General features: G+C 42.6%; 1 protein-coding gene across 9 annotated transcripts in view; it reads left to right on the forward strand.

Annotated features, from left to right (window-relative positions):
- Positions 1–21072, forward strand: part of SLC6A6 (solute carrier family 6 member 6) — an 88946-nt gene that overhangs the window by 33599 nt on the left and 34275 nt on the right. For 3 of the 9 annotated variants that reach the window (XM_084214657.1, XM_084214656.1, XM_084214654.1), the window contains exons 2-4: positions 2254–2289; positions 4783–4848; positions 9155–9211. In XM_084214657.1, coding sequence (XP_084070783.1) covers positions 4794–4848; positions 9155–9211 — 112 coding nt within the window. In that variant the 5' untranslated portion in view covers positions 2254–2289; positions 4783–4793. The remainder of the gene's footprint in view (positions 1–2253; positions 2290–4782; positions 4849–9154; positions 9212–21072) is intronic. The other 6 variants (XM_084214659.1, XM_084214658.1, XM_084214655.1 and 3 more) reach the window with 2 other exon arrangements.

The following is a 21072-nucleotide window of genomic DNA, read 5'->3' on the forward strand; positions in this document are numbered from 1 at the left end:
TGGGGCATTTGGTTTGTTTGCTTAAGGAATCTTGGTCTGGAATCAGGTAGAAATTTGGAATCTTTCAGATGCTACCGACTTCTGTTTTATTTTCTTTTTCTGTAACCAGAAACAAAATTGGGCATACAGCTCTTCATTGGTAGTTTCAAATGTGGAGCTTTTGTATGGGTTGCCTAGAGCTTTCATGTCAGAGGTGAAATGTTGGGGCAATGGCAGGAGACTTCAGTTGGTGTGAAATGCTGGCAAAAACAGTGGGGCCACATTGTCCTGGAAAACTAGGAAGACACTTTAGGTTGGCTTGCTCTTGCTGCAGAGGGCTTGGGAAACCTCCCATGCCTGAGTGGAGTTCTGTTTGTAAAGCCTTGGTGAGGATCTTGTCTTACAGCTGATAATTGCTAATATTTCAGTGAGGGTTTTTTTAAATCAATACTCTTAGCGTATCTTAGTGGCTTCCAGCCAGGTCCTATGGGCTGGACTTGTCCAAAGAGACTCTTGGGCACTTTCCAGATGGTGATTTTCCTAGGATTGTCATCAATGCACATCAAGGCTTAGCAGCACAACCCTATTATTTTAATTTTGCCCCTTCTATATTCTCCAATGCCCCATATTTTTGTTCCAGTGGGCAGTGGGGCAATGTTGCACCAATGCCCCAATGGCAGTGCTGCCGCTTCCACCAGTAAGGGGAGTCTCTGCAGTGGTGCCCTACGTGGGGTTTAAATCATGCTGGCAAACAACTCTGAAAAGATTGTGCTGATTAGTTGCTTTTAAATTTAGCCATATTACAACATTTAAAAATGGATGGGAAAGCCGTGGTAGTTGCAGCCTTTTGTAAGTAATGTTTATTTGATTGGTCATATGAATAAATTGTAGATCATTTAAGAAGTGAAGCTTTGAATAGATTACCCAGTCAGATTAGTGCCTTCGACTTCGTTTCATCACTAACTTAATGACCAGAATGGATCAGGGTTATTTTTTAAAAAAGTAATCCTGTGTCTGCTCCAGTAAGAGCTCTATACATGGAACTAAAATTTATTCTAATGGCACTCTAGGGGGGCTGCTTGCAGGATTGGGTCCTTGGCCCTTGGAAGAAAAGCATGAGGATGAAAATGCAGTGATTTAATATTTGTTGAATTTCTTCCATATATGCCTATTTAATTGAACCCTCAGCTGTTGTAGCACCATGGATTTAATTGATTTGTGTGAGCTTTGTTTACATCCCAAGGCATGTAAACTTTAAATTGCTTACATAGTAGCTAATATTGATACAAGCTAATATTGATACATATTCTACTCTATTAATACAGTAGAATTTAACTGAACATTCCTCACTTCCTTGTTCATTTTCCCCCAAAAACCTGCTGTTGGAACAGCTGCTGTGCTGCCAGTCCATGACTCTTAAACCATGGCTGATGTCCTACAGCATCTTCTGTGTTCTGTCAGTCTCTTTTTTTCCCAATGTGTCCAGATTTACACCAGCAAAAAACCATTTAGTGCCAGCCCTAAACCCTGTTCCAAGAGCATCCCCTGAACCCCCAGCTCGGCTGGTGGAAGGGGAGTGTGAATCAAATGCCTGCAAGCTTTGGATGGGTGGCAGCAGGGTGGCAGTCCCGTGGCTGCAGGAGGTGGCTGTTAAGGCTTGTTGGGAAGGTTCCCCATTTTAGCAGTTGCTGGGTTTCCTGTTGTGGTTCTCTGTCACTCAGAACTGTCACAGCCTTGAAGGATGCCTTCGCTGCCGTGGCTGCCCAGCCTGGGCTTGAATGCAGTCAGTGCTTCAGCACTGGCCTGGACAAACAACCCTGCTGTGCCAAAATGCAGCAGGAGGGCCTTGCTTCATGGTGTTGCTCTAAGTCCCTTGTCCTTAGGTAGGAGAACAACCCATACACTGAGCCGTGGGGTTATCGCTGAGCTGGAGTGTAGTTAAAGGTTCTTTTATTTTTTCATTTTTTGATCCAGATCACAGGGCATTTGTATTTTATTTCACTGCTGCAGTGTAATTGTCCTGCTATTTAGAGGGATATATCTCCTGTGATGTTCTATATAGGATGAAACACAGGAGAAATGATGTCCTGTTTTGACATTGGTACTATATTCAGTGTCTTGGTGTTCTTCAAATAGGAGTTTTTTCCTGATGAAATTCAGAAAACACAGTGCATTATAGCATTGGAACATGTCTGACTTATTTTGCTGGACCCATTTTTTTTCCTTTAAACTATTTTTTCCCTTTTCTTTCTCTCTTTTTTTTTTTCCAAACAGGAAAAGAAAATACATTCAGCAGAGATTCTTCTTCATGTAAGTGTTATTTATGCTTGTTTATGAAATTACAAAAAGGCTTAAAAAATCATTAAAACATTAAAATACTGAACACTTACCATCTGTTTGTAGAAACCAAGTATAGAGCATGTAAAAATAGGCTGTAGTTATACAGCAATAATGCTCAGCAACTGATATCTTAAATCTGTCTATGCAGTTCTTCTGTGTGTATCACTACAGAATTTAGAAAACGCTGCAAGGCACTTTGTAGACATTTAAGCAGCATGCTCATAAAGTTGGTGTGTAAATCCTGGAGGGATAATGTTAAAATGGTTTGCCCAAAGCAGAGGAGACACATAAGTGAGAGCTTGATTTAGCACCCCAGAGTCCTTGCTCCCCAAACGCTGTGACAAAGTCAGCTTTTGTGCCTTGGATGCTACAGAATCCAAGTTCTGCCCATAGAGCCATTTGTTGTGTGCAGGTGTGTGCATGTGTGTGTATGGGGAAGACAGAGTGTCTGTGTGTGCCTGGCCTCAAATAGCCTGTGGGCATTTCAGGCCTTCTCTACAACCTCTGGTGATGCCCATTAAAGCAAGAGTAGATGCCACCAGCCATTGGTGGGTACTGTTGCAAATGTTTTGTGGAAGCATTTGGCTCCAGCCTGGCTCTCAGTCTGGGGGAGCCTGCTAAAGTATTCCTCGTGGGACTGAGAAAGCTGCACGTCATAAAAACCCAACAGGTTTTTTTCCACACCATCTAGCGACCTGGTTTTGGTTTTTTTTTTCCCACAGATCTCAGCTTTGAAAACTGTTGAGTAGTATAGAAAGCTCTGCTCTGGTATTTCTTCCTAGTAAATAAATCTGATTAAATGTTTTACGGGGCTGCATAGATGAAGACTCTCATTGCCTTTATGCAAAATTAGCTTAGCAAGGAAAACGACTGCATTGTTCTCAATGCAGGGCCCGCTTCGCATAACTTCCGAGCATGTACTGTGTCCAGTGGCATGGCAAGCCCACGAGCACTCACCTCAGGCTGATTTCCCATAAATCAATTTATTTTTTTTTTTAACAACATGTATCTCGGAATTGCAGCACTCCATTATGCTTGCGTAGCAACTTGCTGGTTAATATGTAGCAAAATGCCGTGTGGTAACAAATGTTTTTTTGCTATTGTTGAGCTGGAATGTTAGTTCAGCTTCTAGATAAAAGTGGCTTGCGCAAGGCGTCCCGGTAGACCATGATTTCTGTGGCTTGTACAGTAGTTCTGTAGGCAACCGTGTTCTGCTCTTCCTCTCCCCTGTGCTTCCCTTCATCTTCCACGTGAGCAAGGGGTGGGCTGATGGACAGGCAGGAGCTGGCAGCCCTTTGCATCCTGCAAAACATCATTGTGGGGTTCTTACTATGCCTGTTGCTAGTCAAGCATCTGTTGAAAACACTCTTTATTCTGGTTGTGTTGCTAGCAGAAACCTTGTTAGATGCTTTATTTAATAGCTTTAAACCACGTGTTCTTTGGCTGGTATTATGGATAAGACCCCAAAACCAAAGAAATCCAGTACTAAGTGAAGGGTGCTCCACCAAGGATTAAAGAATCCACCTTTCCTGCTGTTGAGAATCCTAGCTGAGACTAGGTTAAGCATTTGTATCTTGGAGAAGGTACATCATCATTTTTTAAAAGGTAACAGAGAAGAAAAAAATCCAGGAGGTTTTTGAGAATGAACATTTTCAACATTTGTAGCTCATTATTATTTCATTCTAGAATGGGAAATTCAAATCTCTTAAAAATCCTGTGAAGCATATGCTTCCCATAGATTATGAATGGGAAATGGTGAAGCAAAAACCCCCTTAAGGGAAGAAGCCCCCAAATAGAGAAGAATCCAAAGAGATGAACCCTACAGCAGTGACTGTAGGGTGTATGGAAATTGCAGAATAACCCTGCAGTGCAGATCTGGAGAGTTTTGCTTGGAGGTTGCAGTATCCCAAAGAAAATTCCTAAGTCCAATACATACACTCAGAAATGAGTAATGAAGAGTCAGTGGTCCAGAGGCCATTTGCAGCGCAGCCTTCCATCACATGCTGTGGCTTTTCAATGGCTAACGGAAGCTTTGAGCGCCAGAGCCTCTCTCCTCTGGTTCTGTGCATGAAGTATTATGACTTTGACTCGATAACTCTGTTTGTGCCTGTCTGTGCATTGGCTTCCCTTGGCTTCTACAATGGTGGGAGTTTCCAAAAGTGAGCTAAACTGCAGGGATGGGAGTATTGAGGTTATAGTGAAAAGGCAGGATGGTGAAGCATCCAGGACAGGGATCTCTCCCAGGTCCTGTTTGGAGAGTTGACTCCTGTGGCAGTGAGTGCTCAGTGGGGATTAACCCCTCAGGCATGGCTTGGGCCGGTCTCTGTGACAGGAGGTGACCACTTTGAGAAGGGGCTCTTTGTGATAGTAACCAGCTATTTGTAGTTGTAATGATAAGAAAGGGACCATCTTATTTTAGTGACTTTGCGACAAATACTACCACAATTCATTACTTTCCATCAGTGCCTCATCCTATGGAGGAATCACCACTGCCCATCTACATTGAGGAGGGGACAGAAGTCCCGATTGGTGAGTGCAGTTGGGATGGGATTTGTTTAAGGGAGGGTATTAAGGGTACTTGGGTTTTATGTTCCTCACATTTGTGTACACCCGTTTGTCATTGAAAATGGTAAGGTCTGTTGCAAATGTTTTGGGGATTTTATTTTATATTCTTCTTTATTTTCTGTTTGGAGCTCCTGAGAGTTGTTAAACACTGCTAGCATTGGTTTTCAGTTAGTCATAAATCAAAGCACATAATTTATGCAGTGGCATTGCAAGCCTCTGTGCAGGATGTCTTAACACAAGGCTGAGGAACACCATGAGTATCACAAGAGGTAGTTCCCACTTGGCCTTTGAGCTCACTGTTGAGGGACTTGGCATAATCTGAGGTCTGGGTCAGTGCTTTTGTTCTTGCTGACACTCTCATGCCCAGCACCCAATAGACTGACATTGTCCACACCACTGCACAGGCAGAAGAGAGGCAGAGAGGTTTGCCATACACCTTGGAGTGCTGCAAACCCCCAGCTCTGAGCTCTGGTGTACGTGTATTGTCACTACCTGCATGTATAGGTTGAGCGCTGTTTCGGGGTTTTTTTAAAATAGAGACACAGTCTTGAAGATAACCCATAAAAGAGCATGACTGGAAGATCAGTACACTGGACTGTGGTGATCTTTTTGGACATTAGAAAGTCGTGATGGCAAAATTTCCCAGAGCCCCATCCTTATACAATCTGTTCTGGACTGCATACAGTAAATGTGCCTTAGCTCTCACCTTGGGAATCTGCCCTGTTGAGCAAATGTGTCTCTTCAAACAACTTTTTCTTATTATATATCCTGAATTTTTCCATTCCTAAATTCAAGCAATTGCTTCTTGTCTTACTATCTTTTGAGCTAGATTAATTACCTTCCTCTACACACAGTACCTGGAAGGTATTTATAGCTGGATCTCAGCCCAGGAGTCTTCTCTTTTATAGAACATATTAATTTTAGCTCTCTTACTCTCTCCTTAGATCACTTTTGTTGTCCTTATTTGTATTTCCTTTAATTTCTCTATCTCCTTGCTAATCTGTGGAGATTTGAACAACTCATAATTTGTTCACTGTGGCTGTTTTGACATAGCATTATGCTTTAGATTTCCTATCACCCCTTCCCTTGTCCACATCCAGAAACAGCTTAGCCTTTGACCCTTCTGCATCACTCAGAAGCATCACACAGAGAAACTCTATTACTTGGCTAATCTTAGCTGCAATCACCTTTAGGTTATTCTTGGATTCATGGCTTTGCTAGCTGCTCCTCAGGCAATGTTGCTGCTCTCCTGGGATGTTGGGCTTTATACTTCCTAACACTAAATCCCCATCCCATTGCATGCCACTTATTTTATCCAGGAATATTTTGAAACAGTTTACCATGATTTATTTTAATGCCCTGGGATTTTATCATTTACATAGAAATTGTTACTGTTTTACCATATGTAGAGAAAAGTACTTAAAATTTTTATATTTCAATACCTATTACAGATGTCTTTAGCATGTTAGTCCAGCTTCATCATTCTTATTTGTACATCTTCCCTGATTTTCCTTCCTCTAGTTAAAAAAGTTCATAAAAATTGGCAGCTGTAGCCTTCTCCTTGTCTTCTTTTTGTCCCTTTCCTCATTATACAATAAGAATATTTTTTCTGTACCTCTTATGTGCATGGCATGATGTGGTCTTTCCCACAGCAGATCATCTTTTCCTCACCTCTCCTGGGGCTGTGCATCTGCTGGACATTAGACCTCTCTTGTAGAGCTGTTAAGGTTCTGTCCTGGCCCCTGGGATTTCATCTTGTCTTTCCCACTGTTCTGAGGAAACCTGGACCACTGAGGTGGTGTCACCTGCTCCACAAAAAATACTGTAAGGCTGGTGAGCCACAGAACTGACCAAACAACCAACCCAAAAACCCCCAAGTATGAGTGGAAGGCTTTTTAGAGGATGTTTGTTCAGTGCTGTCACGAAGCAGGTTTGTTGGATCAGGCTCTGAGGTGCAGCACCAGCTGTGAAACAGCCAAATTGGGTTGGAGGGGGCACCGTGTTTGCTTATTCTAAATAAGTGTCTGGACTGTCAATACAGCAAGCTGTGGTTGAGGGGCAGTGAGTGGAAAAAGTAAATGATGCAGAGATGAGGGCAAACCACAACTCTGAGTTTGGCATCTGAATGTCTGACGTGGGTTAGGGCCTTTAGATGCACATAAATCAAGGTAGGAAGCAGCTGCAAGGTTCTGGTTTGGGTCTGGGTCTCGGTGTTGATCCTGCTTTCCATTGATCTCACCAGTGTGATCCACATCCAGGGTGCCCATTTGTACCTGGACAGACCAGAACAGGAATAAAATAAACTCCTGTCTGCATTCAGGCTGGAGAAAAATAGCACACAGTGCAATTGCTAAAACATTTCATTCAGCACAACCATCATTTACTTTTAAAAGGCTGTTTGGAGAAGTTAGGTTATTTCCTCATCTGAAACACATTTTGGCTGCTGTATGGCATGTATACTATTCTGACCCAGGCCTGACTGGAGGTGGTAGATTGCTTTGTAGCTTCTGTATTTATTAAAAAAATAGAAAAATCAGCGGGCTCAGATTTTTTCAGAGTCTAAATTTAACAACGCTAATTATTTCAAGCAATTTTAAAAGGAACATAAATCTCACTTGTTTATTACAGCTGCTTCATGAAAACAGCAGCTACAAATAATACTCTATAATGAAAATCTAGCTAACACTGTCATGAAATAGCCAATAAGAGAATGAACATTTGGGATTCGGTCAAGGGCAGCATTTCCTTCTCTGGCAGGAGGGTCTTTGCATTGAGGAGAAGGTGGTTATTACCTAAAGGCTGGTTTTATTTTCTTGGGTGAAATGAAGACTTTGATATTTTTGCACAGATGAATATGACTTTTGATTGGAAAAAGGCCTGAGTTCTATGTAATAGTTATGTACTGTTGCCTTTTCTTGAACACATTCCTAGAGGAAGCTAGCTGAGTGAGATGCAACAAATATTTTAATAAAGATGTTTATGAGGAGATGGGGAATATATTGTGATCATTAGCAAAGAACCTACAGAGCAGTGACAAAAAAGTGCAGGTCAAATGCTGGGAGTCTTGGTTCAGGCACAATTTCAGCTATCTCCCACTCAGCTAAAGAGTTCAGGAGATTCAAGGTGAGGAAATAGGCAGAGCAGGTCCTTATTCCCCACAGCCATTCATAGTAAAGCCATGCCCATATTCTTCCATCATTGTTGTGTTAAATGCTAAAGAAAACACCTGAGATGACACAGTCCAAATATGCTTTTTGTAAGGCAAAAAAAAAAAACAGGGAAAAATATTTGTATTGGTAATCATTGCATTTGGTCTATACAGGAAACCACTGAAGGAATAATTGTGTCCTTGGGGATCAGAAGCAGTAGAGCTTTAGGCTGAAGTGTTTATGTTTTGCCTTCCAAGTCACATTTGAGATGTTAATGTTGTTTTATACCTATGAAATTAGCTCAAAGGCATACAAAGCCAGGATATAATTCTCAACTGATTTATTCCAGCATAGTTTTGTTGATTCCAGTAGCATTGCTATTGCTTTATTGTGCAAATTATGTCAGAAGTCAGGCCCCCTTTTTCAGGAATCAGCCCTGCTGGTGTTCACTTCTGCTGCAGCTCTGAGTCCCTACATGGACAAAATCTGAATTAGCCACTTCCATCTTTCTGATCCACTTTTGCTAATGAATAGCACTGGCTTCAGTGTACTTCTGTCAAATGTGTACAAGTGTTAAGGAGCCCTTACCTCTACAGGATTCTTACCCCCATGAAGTCATCTGGTATGGTGGAAAGCTCCATTCGCACTCTTGGAGCCAGGTTTTCTTGATTGTATTCACAAATCATGGTGCAGCCTGGGCTCATTTGAGGTATCTTGATTACAAGAGAAGAATTTTCTTGTAATTGCACACAGTTTCTTCTGCCCCTACTCAGTCTCTGCCTTTAAGCATCTCTGGTGTTTTCTTCATGATAAAAATTGGATTTCTAGTCGACTGCTCTTGGGCGGACTCACTCAAAGAGAGAAGCTTTGTTACTTTTTATGTTTCCTTTTATAAGAGAAAGTGCCCCCTTTCCAGACCAGAATAGTATTTGACACCCTACAGAGAGCTGGCTCTGTGTCTCTCTAGGAAATTGCCTTCCCTTGCAAGAGAAGAGAACCTTTTTTGTTGCACGTGTTTCGTGGTTTGCTCTTTCATGGGGAGCTGGCACACAGAAAGCTTGATTTTTGCCAGGTACTGAGTGCCTTCTGCAAGGTATTGAGTGCCCTCCTATCCTTTGCAGCCAAAAAGGAGTTGATTGCTCTTGGCATCAGTCAAATCTGGACCCAGAAGACCACAGGTAGTATTTACCAGTTATTTATGTGCTTTTGCATGCCAGAGTTGGTCTGAATTGATTTTCATTGCATACGAGAGATTTGAGGCGTTAATGACACTTGCCTGCCACTAAAAACACTTTTAAAAAATAATAATACAATAATAAGCATGACATTTATTGCATTGCCATGGGGAAATTAAAAAACCCCCAAAATTAACTAGGGCCCAAGTAACTATTAGCTCTTCAGAGCTAATGTGTGAGTTATATACCCTGAATGAACACCATATGCCCGTTCATTGTGGCACAGTGAGTCACAGGACACATTGTGGAAAGCAATAATTGCTTGGCATGCATTGAAGCACTCAGTAAGGCCTTTTGTTTGGTTTTCTTAAAGGAATATGTTTTACTCTGACAATAAAATGGGTATTGTCTGATATGCTGCCACTAGGGACTGTTGCTTTTTCTGTACTTAACCTGGAGCTTACCCATTGTCACTCACCACTGACCCCCTCAGTATCTTCTGCTTTCCAGCTGCTTGCATTTTGTGTGTGCAGTACCAGAAGAGTGAAGAGTGAGCCTTCCATTGGTATCAACTTGTCATTATGTATTAATCCTCCTCTCCCTTTTCCTCCTCATCTTCTTTCTTTGTCCAATAGAGACATTCAGATTGTTTATGTGGAATAACTGTTCATCCTGAGCAGAGTGAAGCAGTGGGATGAGTTTGCACAGGGATTGTTCAGTCTCCACACCTGGCCAGAGCTTGACCAGATAAGGCCATCAGCAAGCCAGTCTGATTTTGATACTGGCCCTTCTTTGAGCAGGAGGCTGGGCAATGTGACCTGCAGAAATGCCTTCTACCCTGAATTACTTTATGGTTCTCTTTAATACCCATTTCCTGTACTGATTCAGCCATAGTGCCGTGCATGTCATTAACTCCTCCCTCCCTGTCATTCATACCTGCCTAGAGCAGGAGAAACCTCCTGAAGGTCAGTGAGGTGACAGAGTTTTACTTCCATGGGAACAATATCAAGATGTAAACAGTGACCTCAGATAAGATTGGTAGGTGAAATGTGAGTATCTCCGAAATTATTTGGAATTTATAGCAGGATTTCACTTGAGTTCTCTTCAAATCTCCAGTAAGTTCCAACTGAAGTTATCAATTGAAGAGTTTAAAGCATAATTATATCAGGAAGTATTTAGAAGTAAATATCACCTTTTTTTTTTCCTTTTCAGTGGCAAATCTCATTCTCTAGCAGCCTTGAAGAGAGCTTTGGGGTATTTAGGATTTAGTGAGCCACCAAGTGCCCTGGCTGGGCCGTTACGTGCTGGTTTCCTCATGCGGCCGTAACCACGTGAGGGAGTTAATGCTGCACAGAGCATCTGCTCCTCAGCTCCAGGCCCTCCCAGCCCTGCAGCTGGCTGCCAGAAAGCTGGGACGTGCACAGGGGCATCTGCCAGCTCCATTGGGCAGCAAATTTTCATGGTCAGCCCGTATGTTAGCCAAAAAAACACCCTTTGTCCGAACAATGTTATTTTAATTGTGCTGAGAGAAAGCAAGATCGCACTCAGATTCACCATATCGGCCTAGGGGGTTTTGAACAGTGATGTAGCTATTCTAAGGCAAAAAAAAAAAGCCTTTCAAAAATTCCCTTGGTGGGAAAAAGAAATGGGAATATTTCATAGAGTTTCTCTTTCAAGTCTGACAAGATAAGGTGCTTTCTCTCCATCTCTCTACTGTATCAACAAGTATATTGTTTATGTAAACACCTGGTCTCTCACGAGGTTCTATCAAAAGTGAAGTTTACAAATGGGACTACCATAGTGGATTGAAGAAGGAATAAACAGGAGAAACCAGAAGATTTTGTTGTCCCCTTTTATACAAGGCAGGGTTCTAAAATCAAGATTTAACAGGATGGACTTGCTTTCATTGCTGCCCTCCCTTTTCTGTAACCACATAAATACTCTCACCTCATACAGATCCTGCTTAAATGATGCAAGGTACTGCTCTTTCAAGTGTGAAAAGGGCTTTGTGCCTGCTAGAGGGAATAGAGTCATGGGAGATAATGTTGCTCAGTAGGGTTGAAGTTCCCTTCTCCATTGCTCTTTGTGCAGTACACAAGCACTAGGTTACAAGTCAAATTTCATGGACAGATAGTACCCAAATGTGGAACTTTAAGCAGTACATCTGACTTTGAATCACCTAGGTGATTTCTCCTTCAGTAAAGCTATCACAAGTTCGTGTAGCTGTTGTAAAGGTCACCTCCAAAAATTCAGACAAGTCAACCAGAGGAAGTCTCTGACTTTCCACCAGTAGTTTGCATGTGAAGTGGTTTTGGTACTTTCTCAGCTGGTTGTCAGGTGCCTGTTGTTTAAGCTGCAAACAATTTCCCACCTGTCCATTATTAACTTTTGCATAAGAAAACCAAGTAGTGAAAAATAATTGTAGTCATGATGAAGACAGCTTTCGATAATAAAGTTATTTGCCATATTGGTATCCTATTTAATGTGTTCACAAAGATGAAATTGCACTAAGAAAAATCCTCAGCTGGTAACAGGACTAAGTTCAGTTTATAGTAGGCAGGCCAGGACTATAAAAGCAACCTGCAATGAAACCATCAGCTAGCATTTGTTTGAAAAGATAAGAAGAGATGGAGAAAAATACTCAGGCTGTTCACATATTGTCATGCTGTCTTTGGGGAAGCTTACCTGCAAAAGCCAACAACAAACAAGTAACAAGTACCTGTAGGCTGTGAGATTGACCCTGCTATGAAGATGGGACTGTAGATACTTGTGTCTTGTATTGGAGTCAGCCTTTGCTCTAATACAATTCCCCTTGGAGGCTGTAATTTGAGAGTGAATTCTGTGAGGCTTTTGTCCAAGTAGTGTGTGAGCCCAGGGTTTTGTTCCTGCTTGGTGTGTGCTCTGCACTTTGCAGACCATGGTATGCAGAAGTGGTTTATGTGTTAGTTTCCTTGCAAAAGTTTGTTGTGGCACTGTTTGGTTTTCATGTCTCTTGACATAAAAATGAGCACAGCTCTCGATTTGTGAAAGCAAATGTCAGAGACCCATGGCAAAACTAAACTGAAAATGCTCCTCTGGTTGGGAATCAGTCTGAATCGCACGGTATTTAAAAGCACAGTGGTTTAGTGGTCAGTACCAAAGGATCTATTTGCAACTCAGAACGTTATTTGTTTATTTTGATCAAATAATGCCTATTGCAAGGCCTGTAGGACATAGTGGTATTCTTTCTCAAATGCCCTCCAGGAGCACAGTGAGTAGCTCTGGGCAGCCAGGGAAATTGAGAGGACGGGGCTGCAGCTGGATACAGAGCCAAGGCTGTTCTGGGATTAAACAAAACATGCCATTGTCCCGCCGTGCGAGCCAGCACCTGGCACCAGCTGCAGGAGAGCAAATAAATATCAGAGTGGCTACAGAGCTTCACTTTTTTGTGTGTGAAAATCTATGTTTCACCAGTCTGTTTTGCAAAGTTGTGCTCTCCCTGAGCTTGTTCATCAGCTTTGCCACTTCTTCTTTTTGCACGTCTCCCGCAGACCCACCCGCGCTGCTGTGCTGCCGTGTCAGTGGTTTCAATTTCATTTCCTGTGCGAAACTTCATACGCCTAAAGTTTTTGTTCCCTTTTTTTCTCTCTTGTTTTTGCTTGAAGGAAAGAAAACAACAACAATAAATTAAGGTGCTTAGGAAATTTCTGTGGCTGAAGGCCTGTGAGAAGAGGTGCCCTGGCAGAGCACCCCAGTCACCTGTGTACCCTGGTTCATCAGCAAAGGGTTGATACTCCACTTCTTAAAAGATTACAGCTCATTTCTGTCACTGAGTCGTATTTTTGCTGATATTTACTGCCAGCATGGAGGAGAAGTCAAGGCTAAAATCAAAAGTAGCTCACTCTCACCATTAAGTTTTAGTGCTCATGGCCCAGCCCTCAGGGCTTTGTAACCTGCCCAGATTTTATAGCCCTGTAATGGGACTAACGCTGCGGATCGCGTGCGTGTAATAGCTGTTTTCCTGGTGCAGGTTGGCTGGCTGCTTTCCACCCACAGTGCTGTGTTGCACAACTCTTCCTTCCATTAATGTACTCTAGAAAAAAAAAATAAAAATCAGGTGTTGGGCAGATGGGGCACGGGAACAAAGAAGAAGAAAGGATTGTTCCCTTCCACTGATGGTGTGAGGATCTAGATTTCTGGGAATAAGGTGCTGTATGACATGTTTGTACAGCTGCCACAGGTGGGATAAAAATCTGTCCTCAGTTATTGTTTAAGATGAATGGATAGAAGCAGTGAAAACACAACTCTGGCTTTGTGTGGGGGAGGCCTAGGCAGGTATGGCAACAGCTGATCAAAGCCATTGCTGGGTATAGAAGACTCTAGTTGTTTCTCCAAAAATGTGTAATCTTACACATCCATCTGGTTTTTACTTAGTTAGAAAACAAAATAAAAAGTACAGTACTCCTCCATTGTGAGAAAGCCCTGAATTGGTAAACTCAGTTAATTTAAGGCTAAATTTAGAATTAGCATGAAAGAAAAAATAGGTGAGGGTGAAATTATTCATCTCCAAGAAAAAACTACTTTGATATAATGATTTCATATGTTTTATTGCACATTTGCCTCACTAAATGACTACTTTATTGTTTATCTTCCCTGCTCAGGGGCAGTGCTCCATTATTGTAGCATGGAAATTGCTGTCTGACATTATCATGTGTTGCAAGTGCCTTGCAGAAGTGTCACATAGGATCAATACACTATTAATCACATGCAAAAAATTCAATAGGCACAGTGCATACCACTGACTGTTTGAGTTCATAAGCTTTGTGAGCTTTAGGGGGTTTGCCTTTTTTTATAGCAGGATGAAGGACATCCCTTAATTGATTTTCATATGGTTTATTTCTGGCAATAGAAATTACTTAATTGACACCAGGGCTTGATAGAGAATTGCAATCCATTCAGATGCAGACCTTCAGAATTGAAAGTAAAATACAACCATGCTTTTTCCCTTGGTCAGAAGGTGTCTAAGTTCAGGGTGCAAGGAGTCTGAAGAGTTGAGGATGTGTGCAGCTTGTTGAATCTTCTTCAACAATGCCCATCTTGCTTGGAAAGCCATCAGCTTGCTACGCCACATGGATAGAATGCATTTTGTTAAGGGCCCTCTCGTAAGGACAAAGAGGTGGTGTCACCCAGAGCAGTAATGGTTTTCCACTTCCACAGGGGGTGAGCTGGTGGAGCAGGCAGGGATGGCAGTGGGAAGCTGGTGCTTCTTTCCAGCCTGTTGGCAGTCAGGAGGCTGTGAGCTGGCACACCCAGAGGCATTAAACTGGGTCAGCAGTTGGCTTCACGTGAGCAAACCAAGTTTTAACTGGTTGTTCTCCTGCACAGAGTTACCAGCAGTTTCCCCTCAGTCTCTCTGCCTCTGACAACCCCTCGCTCCTTCCCCTTGGTTGTCTTTGCCAGAGCAACCCCTGGGCTTGCTTTTCTGAGAAGGGGACAGAGCAGGAGCACCATGGCTCTCCAGGCAGGACACTTGGGGTACAGGAGGCACTACTGTGAAATGCCACAGGGATTTCATGACCAGACTCATGACTCAGGTGTGGCTCAGGGTGCCAGACCTCCCCTGCATCCCCTGCTCCTCCCTGCTGACTGCCAGGACTGCCCTGTGCCATCTCCTGGGAATCAGGCTCCATCTCTCAGGCTGGGGAGCATCATCTTTGCCTCAGCCCCTGTTTAGGGTCAGGGTCATGCTCCCTCTGAAATCCACTGGAATTTGTGGGTATTCATTTTCCTCCTTTCCACCCCACACAACGGAAAAGGAGTTTTTCGTTTCCTCCTGTTCCGGGTTTAGTTGTAACTGCTTTGTTCTTTGACATAAATAAGTAGAACAAAATGAGCATCTAGAGTATTATGTGACTGCAGATTTTCTGCTGCTGAAATCTGAGCAAAGATGCAGGATTTTATAACAGCTCGGTGCTGTGACATGGTGCCTATTTGAAGCATTTGAAGAACATGAATGGAAACAGCAGCAAGAAAAAAAAAACATGTAGGGAAAAAAGATACCTTTTGTCCAGACCACAACTGATGAAAAAGAAATTGCATTAAGCCCTGGGCTTTTCTTTCAGAGTAGGCTTCAGCTTTATAAAGAAGTTCATTTTCCTCCTAGAAAATTTTCAGTAGCAGATTTTCCAGTCAGTCTTAGAAGACTAAAAAAAGCATCACAGTGAAAGAAAAGGAAATTATGAAGAAGTGAGAAGGGAGATGGAGAAAGTTGGAGCAAAAACTAAGAAGAAAGGACAAATGGATTCTGGGCTTTAAGTAACAACCCAAACCCAGGGAAAAGTATACAGAAAAAGAGGAGTCCATTAAAGACAGAACAGTGAGCTGTAGTTCAGGGAGTTTTTAGAGGCACTTTTGAGTGTGTGCAGTAAAGAGAGTGGTATTATTTTTCAGAAATTGTAGGTATCCTGTTCAATGAAGCAGAATGAACTTGGATATGAATTAGGGACGATAAATGAAGTCAGGTGCTCCTTGGTTACTGGTGGGGCCTTGAGGGCTGGCAGACATAAAGGCTTTTTCTCCCTCCAGATCAGAAAGACACGCACTGAAGCCATGAGTTTGATCAAGGGGCTGTTTATTTTAATCATGTATCGATTGGCTTAACCACACTGCCCTGGGAGGGAGGGAGAGCTGTCAACATCAAGAATTACAGCTTTCAAAGTTCCAAGTAATCCTAGGAAATGAGCCAAACATAATAAATGCAGTTTTATTTGGGACCTGATCCTACTACTGTTGAAATCAATAGCAGTTTTTCCATTGCTCTCAATGAAAGTGGAAGCTGCTTATTTGAAGACCAGCTCTGATCCAGCAATCAGGGCATCTAATTTTGAAATATTCATGAATGTGAATGAAAAATAATAATTTTTTTTTAAAGAGCCAACCCACAAATAGATTGGCAGTTCTAAGAAAGCTCAGTTTTTAAGGGAATAAAATTTATTTCAATTTGCAGAATACAAAATAAATGACAGAAAAATAAGAGAGATGGCAATGTCTAAAGAATCATTGAGCTTAAACAGGGTTAGAAGGATTAATTATAATGTGGTAAACTGATGTCTTTCAAAAGTCATTGAGGCAGAAAAGGATGATACAGCACTGAGAAGCTCAAGATATACATTCTGCACAGGCTGAACTTACTAGAAAAGGGTCCTTAAAAGCAGAAGTAATGATGATGCACATCATATTGCAAAAATAGTCCATAAAATCAGTGGTACAGCCATACAGTCATTCTTCAAGCAACATTTCCATCAAGGTGAAAGACACTCTGAATGTGTACTTTGCTTTTCATTTTCCAACAGAAAGAGAAGCCAGAAAAAAACCCATTCAGTTACCACTCTAGTCAACAATTCAGTGTGTTGTTGCTTTAATCAAAGTTTATATGCATTGGCCAAAAAATAGGTACCTGCTTTGCTGTGGTTTCTGGTGTTCAGATGCAAGACAGGGCATGCATTTTAGCATGTGTAAATATTTACAAACACATATCTGTGTGTTCAGGCAGACTTTGATTTTCTCATTTCCATCAGCATTTGGAAAAATACTGTTTGAAAGATTTGATTTTCAGTGACTATTAAATGAGGTGGCATCCATGATGTGCTTGCCCTCGAGGCTCCTCCTGGAAGGTGTTGCTGTGCATTGCTCACTGGTCTTCGGCTGTAAGAAGCTTGGAGCGGATCATTACTGTAATCCCAAAGCAAAAACTGAACACAGTGTATTTTCAGATGTGTAATCCACAGGTTGTCTGACAAAAAAAGTCAGTGGTTCAGCAGTATTGGGAGTTGTGTCTGTTTTGTCAACCAGCAGGTCCTGGCTGTGCTGGTGGCCTTCCCTCATGGGCATCGCTCACCGTCTGCCCCCTCTGTGCAGCCTTCTCCTTCCTCTACCCCTCATGTTTTTTGTGTGTTATGAGGGATTACATTTCAATGCCAGTATTTTTTTAAAGGGTATGGGTTATCTGAGGTGCAGGCTCCTGATAGCTGTAGCCCAGGGGATGGCCCAAGCCAAGCTGGCTGTGAAAGTGCTCCTCTTATGGAGGTATTTTCACCTGTGCATCAAAGACTGATCAGTCATGGGGAGCAGCAAGAGAGCCTGGGTTATTGCAGGGTATTTCACCTGATGAAAGTTGTGCAAGGCACAGACACGTGGCTGTTCTGTGGAAGGGCCTCCTGGCTGCACCAGTGAGCAGATACTTGAGAAGTACAAAGTGCCCATGCTTGATCCCTTGTTCTGTTTTTCCATATTTTACCAGCATCGATTTGATAATTGATTCCTCCATCCTCAGTTAATGAGGGTTTGTACCAGCATATGTGAGAGCAGTTCTGGGCCTGGCTCAGTCTGGATTTTTTCTCCCCTTGCCATCGGATCAGGCTCTTGCAGTGTGACTGGGCTCAGCCTAGGGGCACACCATAAATAGCAGGCTTGACTGCTGCTTTTTATTTATCCATATTGAGTTCATCAGATGAAGCCAAAGCTTCCTGGGGCCATCTGAGCTTCCTGGAGGGGGTACACTCACAGTCAGATGTGGCTCCTGGAAGGCAGACGTGTGTCTCTGGGAGGCAGACATATGCCTCAGACTTGGATCACTCCTTTTGGACTGTGTGGTTGTAAGAGCATTTTTTCACAATATATTTCCTTGGGGGAATCTGATGGACTTAGATCTCGGATACCATCCCCACTAAGTGATACAGTAAAAATAACCTATTATTCTCTGGTTCTGACCTGGGCGGTGACAACATATTGTTTCAGCATCTCTGTCAGACTATTTCCCTTAAGAGCCATTTTAGCCTCACCCAGTGGGACATAGCTAAAGGAAATGAAACTCCAACCCCATTAAGGAAAAAGACAATGCCTTTCACTAAACAAACTTAGTTTTCTTGGCTTTTCTTCACCAGGGAGAATCGCCCATACCCCCCACCCTTGCAGCCTTTGTAGACAGTTCCTGTAATTGGGAATGGCTGGGTGGACACCAATGGCTGGCAGCAAAGGGGGATAAATCCAACATCCCTTGAACGTGACATGGGCTGGGACCACAGTCCCAGGTGGCCTCTTAGTGACAGTTCCTGTGGTACTGGTGGACAGTACGTGCCTGCCAGCCACAGCTGCGGTCCTCCAGACACAATTGGGATTTTAGCAAGTCTGTACACAGTAAGGCTGGGCTGTTACTAATTTTGTGCAAGCCTTGGATAGGTAGTGTGCCCCGCTATTGAGAGCTGGTGACTTGCACCAAAGTTTTGGTGGCTCCTCTCCTGCCACCCATACAGTGAAACACCCCCAAAAGGAAGCATGACCTTGAGGGTTCATGGGCTAAGGGAGAGATCACAATCTGTCACCACACTCCAGCTAAGGCTGAAGTGCAATTTACAATTATTAATTAGGTCTTCAAGCACAGCCAATAATTTGGGGTATCTTGAGACAAATTAGAAATCCCTTTTTATCACGCAGTTCCACTCAGTTACAAAGGAAGAGTCTGGAAAGGCACCACTTCACATTTTGTGTGCTGCTAATTGGGACAAACCATGGGGTGATCACCTTGTCCCAGGGAGAGTCAGGGTTTACAGAATGCAATCAATTGGTCAGCCTTCCAAACTCTGGGTAGAACTGACTAACACCTGGGTCAAAGTAAATCCTCAGGCAAGAGGATTAGAGCTGGCAGAAAAATAAAGACCTCTGTGTCACGAGATAAAAGTAGATTGCAAAAAATTGCAATCCTGAAGAGTTTTTAATCTTCGAGGTGGCTAATGCTGCAGGTCTCCTTAGGTTTTTTTACATAAGGGGAGCCTGTGTTCCCAGTGGTCTGTTTCAGGGTATTTCCAGTATCAGTCTCCATGGGGAGCAGTTAAGCTCCTGTTTCAAACCTAATCCTGCAGGGATCTATGAATCTATATATCTCTGTGCCCTCTTAAGCAGGTTTATGGCTGTCCCACTGGCTCACCAAAAACCTGTGTGAAAAAAAGAGCATACCCTAAACACTAGGTGTGAGCCTCTCTCTTTTGCACGCTCTCCCCCTCTGTTGATGAGTGTTTCAATAACCCCTGTGAAGAACAGCTTCCATGAGACGATCCAAATGCCCTCCATTCCTCAGCCCAGAATAGCCTGTTGCCTGATGGTTGTGACATGCTCCAGTAAGATGCAAGATAGGGATTCAAGGAGCACGAACAGCAAAAGAAGGCAAAAATGAGCTTTCTCCATAACTGGTAGCTGTTGCAGAGACAGCAAGACATCAACCACCTCTTGGGAGAAAAGCAGTTATGTCCACTTTTTTTTCTTCCTCAAGAGAGGACTCCAGGAGTTTATGCAGGATGGTGCCTGTTTGGGGCTTGGTGTGAGGTGCAGGTTTCTCAGGGAAGTTAAGGCTGCTGTGAATCCCTTTTAGAGGCACCTCCATAAATCTCCATTCATGGTACTCAACTCAAGTTAGCTGCTGTGAATTAAGCCCAAAAGCAACGAAGTGCCTAAAGACTGTTACAGAGCTGGCCCTACCATTTTTGTTCCGTTACTGCTTTATCTCATACCATGTCTCTAGCAGTGACCAACAGGAGTTATTTTGGTGGAACATGTCCTGCCTTCATCCCCGTGCAGTGGTGATGGTCCATCACCCTGTGATTCACTTTCTCCTTCTGTGAGCTCTCTCTGCTGTTGGTCACGAGGTATTGCAGTGCTCGTGCCACCAGTGGCCTGGTTTAAAAACCAATAGAAAGTTATAATGATTAACGTTGTGGAGATTAAAGTCCCTCTTTAGATCATGGCCTGATAGGCAGCTGCTGTCACAGTGCCTGCTTTGGAAGGCCACCAGTGTGCCAGTGGGGCGAGTGTGGAGCTGCTGTGGTTTGTGGCAGTGTTAGCCCTCTGAAACTTTCCGTGGTGACTGGAAAGCGTTGCAGGTACAGTGATGCATATCTATCTCAAAATCACGTTCAGATTAAAAACTTCCTGCAGAGCTAATGTCAGCTCAATCCTCGGGTCACTGCCACGAGCTCAGTCAGGTTAGAGATCAAAACCAGTGTGCAGGTACGGGGGAGGCTGGCAGCTATCAAGCAGGATAATCTGCAGCATGATTTTTTTAGGACTATACTCATAATGGCATGTATAAGCAACGAGTGGTTGTGATCTGGAACAAACTTGCTGGTTTGCCTGGTTCTGGTGAAAATTTCAGTATCAACACAAAAATAACTGGTCAGAGCCAGCTGAAGTTACTTGAGTTATGTGGGGAATTAATTGGCCACATATGCCTGACATCTCAGTTAACATAAAAGCTATGAGTTACTCCTGAATTGTTTTCATTAGAAAATCTTGGTTAAAAAGGCACTTGTTAGAATAATTCTTTCTGTTATTATTTTTGAATGTCTATGATTTTGATAATAAAAATATATATAAATTATTAAACTAGCTATGATTTAATATGACTTATGCCACTGACTTTTTAATTAACTAAGGAGCCATCATTCTCAGCAAACTGTTCCATTGCATAGGTGTGCATTTCACAATAATTGAATATAAAGGCTTATTTTTGTCCCTTTATTGATGTCAAGGGAAAACAGTGAAGTTATGAAAATGGAATAAACTGAAAAGATTCCTTCAGTTCCTGCAGGCTGATTAGAACAAATGACTTTCCATTGCAGTTTTTATGAATGTATAGTTTTCTGAAAGGTTTATAGTACTTCAGGGAATGGAAATTGCAGGCAATAAATAATACAGGATCACTCAATTTATTGGGAAGTAGAAGAATGGGTTTTATCTGGAAAGGTGAGATTTACTATTCTGTATTTCACATCAATGTTTTAGAAGGAATCAGATGCGGTGATTTGTACTTTATTTTGGGCATGGAAGCAGCATTA

Source organism: Fringilla coelebs (assembly GCF_963513975.1).
Source record: "Fringilla coelebs genome assembly, chromosome: 13".
NCBI lineage: Eukaryota > Metazoa > Chordata > Aves > Passeriformes > Fringillidae > Fringilla > Fringilla coelebs.